Below are 18,540 nucleotides of genomic sequence, written 5' to 3'. Positions count from 1 at the left end.
GGTCACACGCACATTTTCTATCTTCCTTTTCTTTTTCGTAGCATTTCCCTGGCCCTTCCCTGCTCCCCGCATTCCCAGATCCCCTCCACAGCACTTTCCAAACCAGTGGCTTTCCAATACATCATGGAATGGACTACTTTTCACACTTCCTGCTTTCCCCCACTTCTGTCTCCCATGTAAACTAAACAAGGGGTGATCAAAATATACAGTAAATGTTTTAAATTTAAAAAAAATTATTATGGTGAAAGACACAAAATACTGCCTCTTGCTTTGAAAACACTTATCCCTCTGTTCTTGCTCTTCTGAAGCCTTCTTTTGTGTCTTTATGAGGTATGGTAAAAAATATGGTGAATGCTACTGGCAGTGCTACTCAATGCAGAAGCAGACCATAAAAACATCACGGTGTGTCCTCTTCCTTATGTATGTGGGATCTGGCACCATGGCTCTTCCCCAAAGCCAAAATAACCATGAAAGGTAGATGCTTCTGAATTAATTCAGGATGTCTAGGCAGCCACAACACAACTAGACACAAAAGAAGACTTGTAAAACTGCTTCTGAAAAGGCATGATGATTGGATATGTGCATTCAAAGTGCAGAAGAGGATTTCGAGGAGGATTAATGGCAAAGTGCCTCTCTTAATAATTTTTTAAAAAAACAAACAGTCATTGTATGGGATTTTGTTTCTGTTGTACCTGTAGTGCTTCAATCGTGCTAAAACATACTAGAGATAAACAAAGATCCTATAACTCAGACACTGGATCTTATCCTTTTTTAAAGAGTAGAAGTATTTATTGAGAGAAAGAAAGCTTCTGTCTGAGAGAGAGACAAAAGGGCTCCCAAGTGGGTTGCCAATGATTTTACATTTTCTTTTTTTTTTTTTTTTTTTTTGTCTTTTTCGCTTTTATCGGTACCAGGGATCGAACTCACGACTGCCTGCTTGCAAGGCAGGCACTTATGCCGCTGAGCTAAGTCCCCAGCCCCTGATTTTATATTTTCTAAGAGTTTTTTTAAAATTTTATTTTAAAGAGATTAAGACAAAAGAGGACAGAACAAAGCAGATCAGCAGAACAATGTAAACAACACTACTTCACAACAAAATAACCAGATATTAATAGTAGCTACCATAATGTCTCTTTCTTTGAAATAGTTGAGTATACCATCACATACAATAGTATCAAACTAGATCTGATCTCAATAATATCTAATTTCTTTCCAAATGATTAACCACCCAACCACTGAAAGATTAGGATTCTAAGCTGCTAAGGAAAGATTTTCTCTAACTGTGTCAGTTACATAAACGTGTCACTTGTCCAAATGTGTTAGATTTCATATTCTACTCAAAATAATGCAGATAGTCAATGCTTCTTTTTTTTTTTTTGAAATAGACTTGGAAAAAATGTATTAGTATATTTAAACCCACTGTTTTCACAATTTGGTTTTTTAACATCTCTGGCTCATTATCTTTTATTCATCCCGCCAAAAGTCTTTAATTTTCTTTTATCAATTCTTTCCTTTGAGACACTGGTGCCAGCTGGTGTTCGTCACTCATCTCCTTCTAAGGTCTCTTCAGTGTTTCTTTACACCTGTAGCAAACACTAGTCCTTCCCACGCAGGCATCCCAAAGCTTTAGATTCTGGCCTCCCTTCTTCCCTGTTTCCCAGAGCCTGAGGAACCACAATGGCACAGGACCAGGGTCCCACTCAGGTGCTTACCTGTTCACGTCTGCCTGTCTGCTGTGACTTTTCGCTTTCACTGGTGATTGCCTCTGCTCTTTGCTCCCGTTTGAGCTCTACTGAATCATGCTAACGTCACGAAGCAGTCACCTTTGTGCTGGTTTGTAAGTGTGTGGATTTTGCTAACTCACTCCCTCTTTAACCTTCACTCCACCCTTCTCCACCTTTCCTCAGGAACATGACTGATTCATCCACTTTATTACAGGTAAGTGCCAACTAATAGAATTATTGCTCACAGGCCAGAAATTGCTCAAGAACTGGATTCTGTGTTGTTTTTATGTTAATCAAATAGCAGAAAAGTTAAAAGTACTTCTCAGTACTTTCTATCCATGGCATGGAATTTATTTATCTGTTTATTTGCTTGTTTTCTAAGACAGAGTCTCACTGTATAGTCCAGGCTGGCCTTGAACTCTCAGCAACCCTCCCACCTCAGCCTCCAGAGTGCTAGGATTACAGGTATGTACAATGCCTGGCTAAAATGGAATTTAGAAAACTGGGCACTGAATTTCCAATTAATAAGCATCTAATACTTCCCAGGCATTGTGCTAATCTAGATATACAAAAGAATCAGATAGGCTTAGCTCTTGGAGAGACCTTGGCCTACCAGAAAAAATAAAAAACAGACAAGTAAACAAATGACTATAGTGGGCTGGGGATTTAGCTCAGTGGCATAAGTGCCTGCCTTGCAAGCGCCTGGTTGTGAGTTCGATACCTGGTACCGATAAAAAAAAAAAAAAAAAGACTATAGTGTACCTGTGCTGGGGACCACAAATTCACAATGGCTAATTCTGCATATGTCCCTAAGGATAAATGGAGGTTTGGGGTTATGTCATTACCCTTTTGAGACTTCCCATTTACTCTTTTGGGGTGGGCCATCCTCTTCACCCACTAAAACTAACTCAACTAAACCTGTTAGCATAAAATCATCTCCATGCTCTTAAGCCATCCTAGGATTATCCGTTGCCTGCTGAGTCATCACCTCGGAATCTCCCTGCTAGCCCTTGTATATACCCAATATACCCAATAAGGGTGGCTGGTTTGGGGTACCTTGGTCTTTGCCCTCCTGAGGGATTGACCTCCCAGCTCCACATTATTACTAGATTCGTCTTTGTTTCTTATTTTATCCTTTGCCATACCACTATACAGGCAGTTGGGGATCTTGGCCAGGTCCCTTTTTTACTAATTTATTCATTCATTTAGCCATTCTACAAGTCCCCGGTTGCCTACTTATACTTATGAGTGCTGCATACAAAGACGAATCACCCTAGACCTGCCCTGTAACAGACTATAGTAAGTAAATATCCATAATGTGAAAATGTGACAGGCAGCAAGCAATCAGCATCTTAGAGACGCCAAAGCTGGGAGAGATTACTACCATCTGAGACACTCAAGACTGCTTTATGAAAAAGGTGGCATGTGGGGGTCCTAAGGAGGGAAATGAATTAGAATAGGAGAGGAAGGCGTTTCAAGAAAAAGAAACAATATGAATCAAGATATGAATGTGGAAAAGGGAGGAGAACTCCTGGGAATAGTGAATGGATTGGATTGCTTTGACTAACCGTAATATGAAGTAAAGTAGAAATAAAGGATTAAGGTCAGATAGCTGGGGGAATAGAAAAGTCCCAAAACCTCAGCTAAGGAGTTCATATTTTATTCTGCAGACAACAGGAAAGCACTTAGATTTTGAACAAGAGAATGTCACAAATATATAACTGTCCCTGGAAATTATATATGGGATGTTTTGGAGTGGAGAGTTTTATTAAGACTACTCATTTATCTAACTCTACAAATGTGTGTCGATGCCTACTAAGTGCTAGGTGCTAGAGAAAAAAACCAAATAAAACAAGCCTTCTTACTTAAAATGCAGAGTTGGCAGACATGATAAACATAGGACAGAGGGTACAGCTGTCACCCTTTCTTGAAGATTGGCTCAAGTGTCTTTTTTCTACAACATGGTGGTGGCTTCTTCCAGACTGGGTGATCCAACAGAAGCAAGGCAGAAGAACCAGTGTCTTCTATGTCATAGCCATAAGAGTGTACACTACCATTTTCTTACATTCTAACAGTCATACAAGCCAATCCTGAGGAAATGTACAAGGGCATTACACAATTGCATGACATGATAAAGACCAATGGGAATCATCTTGAAGGCTGGCCACTGTAAGCTGTATTGAATATTTGCATGCAGGCGCATTGGCATGCACCTGCAGTCCTAGCTACTCAGGAGGCTGAGGCAGGAGGATGGCTGAGCCTGGGAGTTTCAGGCTACGATGGCCAACACCGTGTGACTCTCTCCAGAAAAGTAAACCAAATAAACCAGTCTGTTCAGTATGATATTTTTTTCAGTACAGTCACGCACTGCTTAATGATGGAGATATATTCTGAGAAATGCATTGTTGTTAGGCAAGTATATCACTGTGCAAACATCAGAGTGCAAATCGAAATGGTACCTAGACTATATGGCATATATTACTAGTAGTGCACTATACTCTGCTAGTGAAAATACAAACAATTGTGTGTGTGTGTGTATATGTGTGTATATGCATAGATGTTTTTATCAACAGCTTATAGACTTTTTTTGAAAACATTACTCCAATGATATTGACATTTTAAAAATCTTTTTTCTTTTCACAAAATTTTCCTCATCCTTTGTCTTTTTTTGAAATCCTGTGTTATTTGCATTGTTTTACTTTGCTCTGCTTGTTTTGTTTTTTTCCTCTTTAAAATAAATAAATAATAAATAAAAATTTCTTGAGGTGGGGGTCTTCCTTTGTCATCAAGGCTGCCCTCCAACTTCCGGGCTCCAGTGATACTCCTGCATTGGGCTTCTGAGCATCTGGGAATACAGGTGCATACTACCACACCTGGAAAAAATGATATTAAATTTTTGTGGTACTAAGGATCAAACTCAGGGCATCATACAGGCTAGGCAAGCACTTTACCACTGAGCAACATGTCCAGCCTGATATTAACTTTTAGCTTGAAAGTATGTGTAAGGCCTAGGTTCAATTTCTAGCACTAAAGAAAATGTAAAGAAAAAAAGGAAAAGAGAAAAGAAAATTAGTAAAAATTAAACATAATGACTTAACTTCTCTGAAAATATATCCAATTGCTTGAATTTTTCTATTTTCCGTTATAGATCAATATTTTACTTAAGGAAAAATAAATAATGCTGGGGATAGAACCCAGGGCTTTGTACATGGTAGGCAAACATTCCATCACTAACCTGTGTCACCGGGCCCCCAAGAAAAGAATAAAAATCAGTAAAACCATAATTCACTCGATGTCCTGCTTATTTCTTAAGTGAAATTACATTTAACTACGGCGTTTCACATCAGTCAAATACACTTGAGTATTAAGAAAGTAAATGAGTCACTGTATTTATTTTGAAAATAGTCATTGTATTTTTTTTTTTTTTGGTCTTTTTCATTTTTATCGGTACCTGGGATCGAACTCACGACTGCCTGCTTGCAAGGCAGGTGCTTATGCCGCTAAGCTAAATCCCCAGCCCCAGTCATTGTATTTTTAATCAGTTAAAACTGGAATAAATCTAACAAAGTGAATGCTAGTCAAGTAAGACACACAAGTGAAGATCCAGAGTAAAAATATTCTGTTAATATACAGAATAGAAATTTTATGCTATGTGTGGAAAAGATTTCTAATCATACAATGATAGTATTAATTCTTGGACATGGGTGGATAAGGATAAGACAGTTGTCAGAGATTTGAAAAAAACTAAAGGATTTTATAACATTATTTCTGAACAGTCAGTAATTGAAATAAATGTTTGTGTCTGTGAGAGACACAGCCTCACTATGGAGTTCAGGCTGGCTTTGAGCTCACTGTGTAGCCCAGGCCAGTCTCAAGTTTGCAACGATCCTCCTGCCTCAGCCTCCCAAGTGCTGGGATTACAGGCATCACCACCCACAGCTCACACATGTTTAAATACTGCATTGCTTCTCTAGTGTGAGAAACAAAGTGTAAATAAAGACTGAAATGTATAACAGATATTAGAAATGGGAAGAAAATGTTCAAATGAGAAGGGGAATAAAGAGAGAATGGAAAGGAGGGACAAGGAAAAAAAAGAGAAAAAAAGGAAGATTTGTGAGCACAAAAAGAGATTGAGTAGGAAGAATTTTCCAATAACATAAGTTGTTTCAAACTGGTGAGACACAGAAGCTCCTTGCCTCGAATCTTGACCTAAATCTGAATGTACTGTCCAGACTGGATTCACAAAGCAGTTAGTTGAAGGATACATCATTTAAGGTGCCTCCAACCCTTAGATCAAATACCTTAACTCCCAATTGTTAGTTTGGACCTGAAATGTCTCCCAAAAGTCTCACGAGTTTGGAGGTAGGGCCTGGTTGGAAGAGGTAAGTTAAAAGGGGCATGATCTGAAAGGGTGCATTGTTTTTTAAGACAGAGTCTCACTATGTGGCCTAGAAGTCACTATATAGATCGAGCTGGCCTTGAACTCACTACAATCCTCCTGCCTCAGTCTCCCAAGTGCCAGGATTATAGGCACAGCAAAAGGAAATACAGTATTCTTGTCCCTGGCTTCTTCCTTCTCATGTTCTGCTTCCTGGCAGCCATGAGACAGACAGATTTCCTTAACCATGCACTTCTACTCTTCTGTTTCTGCCTTGGAGTCAGTCAACTGTGGATTGAATCCACCACGACCAGAAGCCAAATAAAAACTCCTCCTCCTTTAAGTGACAGGTGTCAGATATTTTGTCCCAGCAATTGGAAAGGTGACTTATACAGAAAATTGGCACCAAAGAAAACCGGTCATTGCTGAGACTGTATCTGATCATGTGGTCTGGAAGTCTTTGGAACTAGTTTATAGGACTAGTTTGCCAAGGTTTCGAGATGTCAATTAGGAATCCCTATAAGCAGAGTCTGATGGATGATTTTAGTCAGAGTGTAAAAGACCAGAACAATGACAGGAACACAAATGGTAAAAACCAGGCTCAGAATTCAGACTTGAATGACAATTGGACTAGAGACCACACATTCTACACTCTGGCAAAAAGTCTGTCTATATTTTGCCTGTGTCCTAAAACTTTGTCTGAGACTGAGATTAAGGGTAGTGGACTAACTGATCTGGCAGAGGAAATTTTGAAGCAGTCTAACATTCAGGCAGGGTATTACTGGATGCTTTTAGCTGTATTTGCAGTGAGAATCGGGAACAAAAAGCAGAAATGGATGACTTTTTAAAAACTTCAGTTGCCTCAGAAAAGAAGTGCCTGCAAACTGGGGCTGAGGAGAGCGTGGCTGCTGAAAGGATTAGTACCACTAAAAAGAAGCCAAGTAGCTTTCCCAGAGACAAAAATAAAGATGCTTTGTTGTTATTTCAGAAATCAGCAAGACCACGCCCATCACAGGTTCAAGGGCATAAAAATGTAAATACCTTATAGACTTAGCTTTTTTTTTGGTACTGGGGATCAAACTCACAACTGCGCACTTGCAAGGCAGGAGCTTATGCCACTGAGCTAAATCCTCAGCCTCAGCTTTAAGAAGAGAGTCCCAGGGTATTCTGCTCACTCAGGGTTATCTAGGAAAGTGTTTTCCCACATTCAGTCATCCAGGTACTTACAGACCACTGTAGCTGTGGTCCATGTGGAACTGGCTACTGTTCACACTAACAGAATTTACAGGCATGCAGACTGCAAGAATTGTGGGGTCATGAAGTCTTCCACTCAGATTTCAGAGGAAACCCTGGGAGGCCAAATAATGTGCCCTTGAAAGGATAATTCATGAAACTGTGACAATGAAGCATAAGATTCAGTGGAGATCCCAGTAAGCTAGAGATGCCCAAAATGTGGCATGTCTTCCAGGGAAGGTCACAGGCAGAAATTGGAGCCTCCTCAAGAGAGAGGCCATGTGGGCTGCAACCATCAAGTCCACAGGGGACAGGGAGCTCACATTTACCTAGAACTTGCCCTGGGTGCTGGACATGAAGCTATAGGATTTAACATTTGCCCTGCTAGATTTCAGTCTCACTTTGGTCTGATTCTTTTCTATTCCTCTATTTCTCCTTTCTGGAATGAAAATGCTTACCCTATGCTCTTGTAGCTGGAGAAATTTAATTATCTTTGAGTTTTATAGAAGCTCTTGTATCTCAGAGACTTTGCACTTGAAACTTTTTCAGCAGTGCTGTAACTGACAAGACTCTGGTGACTTAGAGATGGACTAAATGCTTTTTACATACTGAGATGGAAATGAGCTTTTCTGGGCCAGGGGTGGAATGTTGTGATTTGCATCTGAATGTATTCTGGAAGTCTTATGTGTTCAGAGGTGTGGCCTAGTCAGAGGAGGTGGGTCACTAGGGGTGTGACCAGGAAGATTATTGATCCTGGTTCTCCATTTCTATGTCTGTTTTCTAGATGCCATGAGATGAGCTGCTCCCCTCCACCAATCTCTCCCACCATGGTGTATCTGGGTTGGAGCCAGCCGATCACAGACTGAACTCACCAGAACTGTAAAATGAATAAACCTTTCTTCCTTTAAGGTATGGCTGTCAAATATTTTGTTTCAGAAACAAGAAAGCCAATATACCAATAGAGGAATTAAAACTGACACACTGGTAGACTGGGGATATAGCTCAGTGGTACAAGTGCCTGCCTGGCAAGCACTAGGTTGTGAGTTTGCTCTCCAGTACCAAAAAACCAAAAAAAAACCTGACACACTGGTAAAACCAACAAATATATAATTCTTATAAACAGAATACTTATTCCATTTCAATCAAAACATTATTAGACAAATATCCAACAGGCAGGCCCATTATGTACAATAAAACCATTTAGGTATTCACTAAAATGAGTCAGGCAGTACATGCCTTCAATTCCCATTTGTTTTAGTCCTGAGATAGCTACAATAATCACTTCACAGAGAAAGTGTCTACTACTCCTGCTTCTTCACAAGGCATAGTCTTTCTTACCCATTCATTAAAAATCAAAGTTCGCTACATGAGGAAAATATTGTACTATCAATCAGAAAGGGTTCATATTACTCCGCCACTCTATGAACAAACAATAAAAATAAGAGGTGATAATTTATCCCTACCTCCACGCCCATAAATACTGTGGGAGGAGCTTATAGTTTTACTTTCTAGAATTTTAGTTATCCCCAGTCAATCAGTTTGAAATTATTAGTTAGAAAATTCTAAAAATAAACAATTTATAACTTTCAAAGAATTGTCATTAGAGTATATTGTTTTATTTACCACAGTATATAATTGTGGTATTTTATTATTGTTATTTTTATTAATCTCTTTGCTATGCCTAATTATGAGTTCAACTTTAGTACACTTAAAATATGTTTAGGAAAACAAGCGATATATATAGGGTTTGGTAAGTCCAGGAAAGTATCCCCCTTGGACATAGGAGGGAATACTGTATGTGCAGAAGAGTAACTGACAAGGATCATACTACTACACTACAGCTTGACATGGGAAGAGAAGCGAAGACCCATTTTCCCTTTCTTATTATCAACAGAAAAATAACTATTTGCTTCAAACTTTTTAAAATGAAAAATGTAACAAATATGAAACTAGTAGGTAGAACTAGTATGAAGGTATTTTTTTAACGCATAAAGGAATAGGAGTTTTACACAATTACAATTTTTTGCTTGTTTTTGTTTTTAAGAATGGGTCTTGCTGGGCAGGGCTGGTCTTGAACTCACTATGTCACTCAGCGATCCTCCTGCCTCAGTCTCCCAAGTGCTGGGATTATAGTTTGACACCACGCCCAGCCTTCTTTTTCCTTTGTTTCCTCAACTAATGTGTCACTTTTTCAACCTATAGAAAATGGACAGGAATAACCATAAGAACAAAATTCTCTGTTGTCAGTAGACTTTTTTTTGAGACAAAGTCTCACTATGTAGTTCAAGCTGGCCTGGAACCCACAGCAATCCTAACTGCTAGGATGAGAGGCATGTACTACCATGCCTGACTTAGTAGGCTTATTTTCAATTCAGTCATCTCTTTTTACACTTCTATTTCCAATCTGTTCAGCCTTCGGAAATCAGATTACAAGCTCATCTCCTGACATTCTAATTACATTCTAATACTGGATCTTCTCCATCTTTCACACTTTCTTCTTCCTCAAACTACGTCAGCCACTCTTAGCACTGAACCAGTTCATTTATAAAGTCAATGACAGCAAGAGAAGCAAATCGTATTCCCTGTGAAATATAAGCATATGCATTTCACATATGTAATACTAGTATGTATGTAAATACGTATGTGTCAATGGAAGAGCAGCGACTAAAGAACAAACCCATAAGTGCATAAAATCAAGTTTATGCATTTTATGAGATCTTTTCATGGTCTGTTGAGGACTCAAATACCAGTTGCCCCACAATGTGATCAATGAGTGACCCCTTATGTGTGTGAACATGAGGTTCAAGGGGACAACCCTTTAGATACATACCCACAAGAACTGAAAACAGGAACTCAAACAAATAGCTCTATACCAATATTCACTGCAGTATTATTCACACTAGCCAGAGGTGGAAACAACCCAAGTGTCCACCAACAGATGTATGGATGAACAAAATATGGTGTACGCACACAACATAAATTTTTTTTTTGGTAGAAGGGTTCAAACTTAAAACTCGCACTTGCCAGGAAGGCACCACTAAGACACATCCTCAGCTCTCAACATAATTTCTTTTGGAGGGTCTAGCTATGTAGCCCTACATAGCTCAGACTTGCCTTGAATTCATGGACATCTTTTTGCCTCAGCCTCCCAAGTGCAGTGATTACAGGCACGTGCCTCAATGCTGGGGACAACAGAAGATTATTTGGTTGACTCATGTTACATGGCTGAACCTTGAAAACATTATGCAAAGTTTGGTGGGTTAAGGAATGGTCAATTTGGAACACCCAGCTGAACTGAATCAGCCTGGCTCTTGGTATGGAAGGACCACCTGGGGATCATTGCCAACAGCATAAAAAGAAGCACTCTGGTATGTGGAAGGAAAGTCCCGAGTTCAATTCCTAATACAGGAACTGTGCTTAGCTCAGTGGTTTAAGAACTTCCCTGGTAAGCACAAGGTTGTGAGTTCAATCCCGGGTACCAAAAAACAAAACAAAAACCAATTACTGGTACCAAAAAAAATCCAAAAAAACAAAACTAGAAGGGGAGATGGTATGCTGTTGATTTTCCTGAAGAAGCTTCTCACACTGGATTTCCTGATACGAAAAGCCTGTCATGCTGTTTTTCTTATCAGAGGAGCGTGAGTCCTCGTTGTACCTGAGGATGCCTACAGTTATTTTTGGGAGAGCTCTAGTCCTTACCCTTGAGTGTCATTTCCTGGCTCCAGTGCAGCTCCCTCAGCCTGCTGACACAGATCCTTCATCCTGCTGGTGCAAACTCTCTAGCTTCCAGAGCACATCTTGGTTACAAACTTCCATGAGACGCTGTTGTGGGCTCTAGGCCTCCTGTTAGTCTCATGGAGGACGCTGCCATGGGCTCTAGGTCTTCAGCTGAACTCATATAGGACACTACCATGGCATCCAGGTCCTCAGCTGGATTCTTTGGGTCTCTATAGTGTGTGGACAGATCTTCCACAGTCTTTTACATTTGACTTTTTTTTGGATAAATATTATAAAATAATCCTATAAATTATGTCTTTTTTTTTTTTTTTTTTTGTCTTTTTCGTTTTTATCGGTACCACGGATCGAACTCACGACTGCCTGCTTGCAAGGCAGGCACTTATGCCACTGAGCTAAATCCCCAGCCCCTAAATTATGTCTTAAATTAAATCTTTTCCCTTGTAAACCCTGAATACAACATTCAGTGACACAAAAGATCACATATTGTATGATTTCACTTACATGAACTATCTAGACTGGACGAATTCATAGAAACAGATGTACACCAGGGGTGGGGAAGGGAAGAATGAGGAGCTATTGCTTGACATTTAGAGTTTCTGTTTGGGCTGATGGAAAAGTCTTAAAAATATATAGTAGTGATAGTTTTATACTACTGTAAATATAATGAATGCTACTGAATTGCACATGTAAAATGTTCAAAATGGTCAACCAGATTTCAAAGGAAAGCCTAAGAGGTCAAGCAATGGTAACAGAGTTAAAGTTCCTGCTGGGAGCCTATGAATCAGAGGGAAATTTATGAAGCCATGGAGGTGCAATGGAGACCCCAGGAAATTGGACACATGAGGAATGTGAAAAATCTATCAAGAAAAGATGCAGGCAGCAAAGAGAGCCAGCCATGTGGGCAAGGCAGGACTGTACCAAACCTCCACAGTTTACATCTCACCAGCACGCATCCAGGGTCTTGGACAAAAGCTACAAGACTTAATGTCTGTCTTGCTGGACTTTGATCTTGCTTTGTTCCAATTCCTTTGTATTCTCCTATTCCTTCCTCTGAGAATAGGAACGCTTACCCTTCCACCTTTTAGAAATATAACTTGCTTTATGAATTTTACAGGTAAGATTTTGCCTTGAGTCTCAGAGAAGACTGGATTTGAACTGTTTTTATTGGTACATTTTAGATATACATAATGATAACATTATTCATAGCAGTTTGTACTTATACATGATATATCTTTGGTGGGGGGCTTTTTTTGAGACAAGAGTCTCACTACATAATGCAGGCTGGCTTTGAACTCACTTATGTAGCCCAGACTGGCCTCAAACAGCAATCATTCTGCCTCAGCCTCCCAAGTACTGGGATTACAGGTATATGTGATATATCTTGCTTCTTTTTTTCCCAGTCCCCTCTCCTCCCTCTAATCCCTCTTCTCCTTTTTATTTACAAAAGCTTTGCTTCCAGTTTTTCCTTCTATTTGTGTGTGTGTGTGTTTCTTCTTTCTTTTCCCCTTCCCACCTCCCTTGTTCTCCTTATTTGAACATTTTCTTCCCATTTCCCAATATTTATTATTCATTTTGGTCCTTATTCATATTTTTAGTTTCATACACTAGAGAAACCATGCAATATTTGAAGGTGTGTCCAAAATTTATTTCACTTAAGAGTATGGTCTCAAGGAGCATCCATTTAGCTAGAAATGTCTCAAGCTTACACTTATTTATGGCAGATCAGTGCTCCATTGTGTTAAAAAAAAAAAAACCCACATTTTATTTATCCATTCATTGGTTGATGGGCATTTGGGCTATTTCCAAGATTTAGCTGTTACAAACTGTGCCACTGTAAACATGGCTGTGCATATATTGCTATGGTATGATGCTTTTAATTCTTTTGGGAAGATAATAAGGCAAATAGCTGGGTTGAATGGGAGCCCTAGGGTTGTTTTGTTTTGTTACCAGGGATTGAACTCACAACCTCATGTTCGCCGGGCAGGCAGGTGTGCTGCTGAGCTATATCTCCAGCTAGTCTTAGTTTTTTAAGGAATTTCCACAGTGATTGTACCAGTCTAAACTGCTACCAACAATGGAGAAGGGTTCCTTTTTCCCTACTGCTCCACCAGCATTTCTTACTGGTTGAATTCTTGATGACAGCCATTCTTTCTGGAGTGAGATAGAACCTTGGCATTGTTTTAATTTGCATATTTTGAATAACCAGTCATGTTGAACATTTTTTCACATTTTATCTGTCATTTCTACTTTATCTAAGAAGTGTCTACTCATTTTAGATACCCATTTTTTTGGACTGGGTGTGAATTTGGGGGATTTGATTTTTTAGAGCTCTTTATAGATTTTGGTTATTAGTCCTTTGTCTGATGAACAGCTGACAAAAATTTTTTTCCCACACTGCAGGTTGTTTTTTTTACTCCATTGGTGGCTTTTTTGCCGTGCAAAAGCTTTTTAATAAGATGAGATCCCGGTTGTTGATTTTTTGGGATAGTTCCTGTGGGATCAATGTTTTATTCAGGATTTGAACTTTTAAGCAACATTGGAAATGCTGGGACTCTGGCAAAGGAATTAGTGTGGTTCAGGTTGTAAGTGAGTTAATTATATCATCCTGAGTAGAATTATTGTTTTTACTTGGAGAGTAAGTATAGTTTAAAGAATATGTTTGGACATCAAGTTAACAAGAGATAGGTAGACCTGTGGTTGTTATCTTGTCAAGCTGATTTGCTCAAGAAATAACTCGGAGATTAACAAAACATACTTCTTGGTGTATTGGGTAGGTTGTGGAGTGGCCCTTCCCTTAATGGATCTTTTTCTATCTCTTTTGTTTCTGCCTATCATGGCTTAATCAGTTTTCTTCTGCCATGCCCTTCCTCTATAATGTTTTTGCCTTAAAGTCAGCTGATTATAGGCTAAAATGTCTGAAACTGTGAGCCAAAATAGACCCTTCCTCTTTTAAACTATACATGTCACTTAATTTATCCCAGCAACAGTAAGCTGACTAATATACTCAGGATTTTGATGTGAAAACAATATTGAAAGCTATTTACCTACTCTTTTGTATCTAGAGAGTATTGTCAGCTATCAAGTGACTCCTAGGATGATTTATGAAGAGAAACTTGGTTTTTCCAAGCAAACCACAGTAAAGTCACAGATGACTTAACAGAGTAAACCTGGTTTTGGAAATACCAAAAAACAAAACAAAAAAAAATACTAAAATTTTTTTCTTGGTACAGGAAATCAAATTCAGAACCTTGAGCTTGCCAGGCAAGTGTTATGCCACTGAGCTATATCCCCAGCACAGGAATACTAAATTCTAAACATACTACTAAACTCTACATGTATCTTCAACAAAACCACACTTGAAGGTAATATAATTACTGAAAAGAGAAAAATGCATATCACTTAGCAAAAGACAGAGAAGCAATTTCAGAGATGGAACAAAACAAAAAAAACCACTACCCACAACATATGAATTACTTGTGCAGAGGTAAGCTAACGGAGATGTTACCTTATGTCTGAACACTTGCTGTACTTACCAGGACCATAATGATTCCATCTGCATGAGGATTCAGCCAAGATACTCAACATTTCTATGTTGGCCAGGAACTAGAACTGGGCAGAAAAAGAATTACAAACACAAGTTAGTACAACACTAAGGGGCTTGTTCCAAGTTTTGAAAACATTAGCATTCTAAACGACAAAAGCAAATTTATGCAGCAAAATAATCCCTGAAACATCACAGTAAAATTATCTACCAGCAATTGTGGGATGAAATACTACCAGATAAATGGCTAAACAGCAACTTCCCACTTTACTATCTGTACCATCAGCTATTTGTGACCAACAGATAGCTGATTAGTAAATTCAGTTCTTTGGCAGAGAATATGGAGATTCAGAACACTGCAGATTCTTTTTTTTTTTTTTTCTTTTGTCTTTTTCGTTTTTATCGGTACCAGGGATCGAACTCACGACTGCCTGCTTGCAAGGCAGGCGCTTATGCCGCTGAGCTAAATCCCCAGCCCCAACACTGCAGATTCTAGAACCACCTCTACCAGGGTAAAAACTCTTGGCATTTTTCTTAGCTATATTTACATCATAATAATTTTATCTACAAAATCAAACATAGTCTATGCATAATAAAATAAACTATAAAATATTTTAAGGTAGTATGCATGTGTTATAAAGTCATATTTTATGTATATAAAAGAATCTATGTGTTTATGTCAAAATAAGTTCTGGATTGCCTTTCATATTACAAAGCAACCAATTTCTAGTGTGAATTCCAAATACATTCTAAAATCACGTCTGTGATAGAAAATGCACTACTTTCTTTTATGCAAGTTACCAGTTGCAAAACTTGGAGACATAAAACATTAATCTTAACTTTATAGATTTCACATCAGAGGTAATCCTTTTAGCGTATGGCAATTGTACCCATGGACTCATGAAAGCGTGACACACAATTTGAGGGGAAAATGCACCAGTGCAGTCAGAACAAGCCATATCATGCAGATGGTACATCTAACAAAGTTTTTAGAGTTCCTTACCAGATCAGCACGTTTCTTGTAGTCACAGAATTTAGAAACAGAAACTACAGGGGCTGGGGATTTAGCTCAGCTGCATAAGCGCCTGTCTTGCAAGCAGGCAGTCGTGAGTTCAATCCCCGGTACCGATAAAAAGGAAAAACAAACAAACAAACAAACAAAAAAACAACCCCCCCAAACTACATATAAGCAAAAGGGGCGGGTAGGTGATGCACATCTATAATGCCAGCCCTAGAGAGGCTGAAGCAGGAGGACTGTCGTGAGTTCAAGGTCAGCCTGGGCTACATAAGCGAGTCCAAGGCTATCCTGCACTAGCTAGTGAGTCTCCAAAAAACAAATAAAAAAGTAAAAGGGGTGGGGGATTTAGAAGCTAAAAATCTCCATAAGAGGCATATGGATTAAACTCTCCCTAAAGAAATGAAAAAGGAGGATCTACAATGATGCTTTAAAGGAACTGTAAACGCAATTTGAAATAAAGGATAACGCACAGCAGAGCTTTAACCACTCTGTTGCTGACTTGGCAGCCAGAATACCTGTCTTCCTTAACGACACAGTCAGTGACTTAAAAGGATAATCACAGAACTCCTCCTCTAAAAAACAGAACACATTTGAGAATTTCCTTTTCAGAAGTGTGATCAGAATTGGAGGGGGCAGCATGTTGAACTATGCGATTTGAAGAAAAAGGGACTGTGGGCGCGGGAGGAATACAAGGCCGATCCTGGACCGACGGCAGTGGCCACTCAGAACCGAGGCGGTCAAGGACTCTCCTCCCGATCATGCCCCAGAGCAGGGAGCCCAGGCAGGTTGACATTCGAAAAAGCCCTCAATTGCCTCTCAGAAAATGTTTGGCCAGGGATGTCCGCTGGTGCGCCATCTCTTACAGAATCCGTAAGAGTTAGAAGGCAGCAAAGAGAAGGAAAGCAGGAGTCGGGCAGCGCGGGAGTGCCTGAGGCTGGCAGAGGCAGGGGCAGGGACGCTGCGAGGAAGGAAGAGAGGACGCGACCCGCGGGCGAAAAGGGAAACTGCAAGACAGGTAGCCAGGCTCCGACGCGCGCGGAACAAGCCTCCCGAGTGAGGGCGTCCTCACCGCAGTGATGCCCGGATCGCAGGGCGCCACCCTACAACCCTGGGCTGCTCGGCTCCCACTCCCCGGCACTTGCCCATCCCAGTCCCAGGAAGGCACAGCAGCGGATCGTACACTCACCGCGCCCGCCCCACTAACGCGGCCGCCCGCCGCCCTCGGCGAGTTCTCCGCTTCGCTCCTTGCGCGGAGACCGCGCGGCCACGTCACGGCGCATGCGCTCTCCGCGCGCCGGCAAACCGGCAGGGGGCGCTCCGCGCTGGCTTGCTCGTTTCCCTAGAGACTGAGCTGGCCGTGGCTGCCGCGGCCAGGCAACCAAAGCACTCAAGATGCCATCGAAGAGAAAGGACAAAAAGAAAGGCAAGAGCAAAGGCAAAAACAAGAAGTAAGGAGAAATCGCCTAAGTGTTTCCTCCGAATCTGGGGACTGGCTCACTTGCTGCCTCTCGCCAGCCCACTGCCTCCTCCAGCTCTCCCGGGCTCTAAGGACAGCTCCTGTTACTCCTTCTTGGTCCTAGCCTGAGAGGTCTCTGTTATGCAGTTGAGATGGTCTTGAACTACTAGGAAATGACCTCGTGTGGATGATTGAATTTAGTTCCTTGGGATTTTTCAGGAATCCCTTTTGTTTCACAGTGGATTTGATCAGATTGGGAAATTGGTTAAGTCTATGAACAATTATCAGAGCCTCTTGACAAAGTGGGTAAATGTTCTAGCATTAACCCTTTAGAGACTCAAGAGTTGCTGTTGGTTTGCCATTTGATTTGTTGGTCACCTCATGGGTTTCTCCCATTCAAGTACTAACCAGACCCCACCCTGCTTAGCTTCCGGAGATCTGGCGCTCTGGCGCGTTCAGGGTGGTATGGCAACCGTAGACACCTCAGGGGTTTCATTCGTTGGAGTTACGCAGTGTCCAAACTTCCCCTTGCCCCCGCAATGAATATGGGACAACTAATTTGTGATGTTTATTAAAGTAACTTGCTTGTAACTCAGTGTTGAAGAGCTTATCTAGCATGCATTGGGCCCTGGATTTGATCCCAAGCTTTTCAAAAACAAAACTCATTTATGTTCATATTTGGTACAGGAAGTTGGGAAACATAAATTACCAAAGGTATAAATCAAATCACCTATAATCCCATCATCCATAGATAACCAGCTCATAAGACATTCTCTGGAAATCTGAGGTAGGAGAATCTCAAATTCAAGCTTGGCTGGGGGCAACTTAATGATTTAAATTAGACTCAATTTCCAAATAAAGAGAGAAAAAGGGCCTGGGAATGTGGCTCCTTGCAGAGGCCCTGGGATTCTCCCACCCCCATCCATCTACAGTGCGGATGTGCAAAATGAGGACCACTGGGGCTAAAAGACCTCTTACTCCTTGGATGTTCCGTGTTTCAGAAACTTTGTTTTGTTTTTCCAGTCTCTGTTAGTGGATATACTATCTTTCTCCTCACTGGCACAAAATACCTGACACTCAATTGAAAGGAAAGGTCTGTTTTAAATCCTTGGCCATCTGGCTGCAAGGCAGAAAGTAATGGCAGAAGGATGTGGGCCAAGGAAACTCCTCACATCATGGCAGCCAGGAAACAGAAAGACAAGGGAGCACCAGGAGGAATGATATGTGCCCCTTCAGCTCATGCCCCCAAACTAGTTGCCTCCTACCCTACCCACAGCACCAAGACCCCCTTCCTAATAGCAAGTCAGTAGTACTGCCACTAAGCCTTTTCCAAAGCCATCAGCTGTGAGTGCCTGAGATCTCTGGGGTATACTCTCTGTATAAACCATAATAGTGGTCCTTCTATGTGAGGTGTCTAACTTCTTGCATTAACTATTCTGGTACCTTCAGAGG

General features: G+C 40.6%; 2 protein-coding genes and 1 long non-coding RNA gene across 5 annotated transcripts in view; 2 read left to right on the top strand and 1 right to left on the bottom strand.

Annotated features, from left to right (window-relative positions):
- Window positions 1-16,928, bottom strand: part of Entpd5 (ectonucleoside triphosphate diphosphohydrolase 5 (inactive)) — a 41,053-nt gene extending 24,125 nt beyond the window's left edge. Inside the window, exons 1-2 of the mRNA XM_005004818.4 lie at window positions 16,819-16,928; window positions 14,607-14,682 (exon numbers count right to left, since the gene is read on the bottom strand). The gene's annotated coding sequence lies outside the window, so the exon portion shown is untranslated. The remainder of the gene's footprint in view (window positions 1-14,606; window positions 14,683-16,818) is intronic.
- LOC134474178 (uncharacterized) lies at window positions 1,372-8,351 on the top strand. The gene is made up of 3 exons (XR_010044834.1): window positions 1,372-1,938; window positions 2,107-2,189; window positions 8,120-8,351. It is a non-coding gene; the product is annotated as an uncharacterized LOC134474178 (long non-coding RNA).
- Bbof1 (basal body orientation factor 1) overlaps window positions 16,909-18,540 on the top strand; it is a 54,472-nt gene continuing 52,840 nt past the window's right edge. The window contains exon 1 of one of the 3 annotated variants that reach the window (XM_003472308.5): window positions 16,909-17,080. In XM_003472308.5, coding sequence (XP_003472356.2) covers window positions 17,025-17,080 — 56 coding nt within the window. In that variant the 5' untranslated portion in view covers window positions 16,909-17,024. The remainder of the gene's footprint in view (window positions 17,081-18,540) is intronic. The other 2 variants (XM_063241004.1, XM_023566108.2) reach the window with 2 other exon arrangements.

The sequence above is a fragment of the Cavia porcellus genome, unplaced genomic scaffold, assembly GCF_034190915.1.
Source record: "Cavia porcellus strain 051 isolate PalLab524CR breed Dunkin Hartley unplaced genomic scaffold, mCavPor4.1 scaffold_31, whole genome shotgun sequence".
In the NCBI taxonomy this organism is placed as follows: domain Eukaryota; kingdom Metazoa; phylum Chordata; class Mammalia; order Rodentia; family Caviidae; genus Cavia; species Cavia porcellus.
This window is presented reverse-complemented; position numbering and strand designations above follow the sequence as displayed.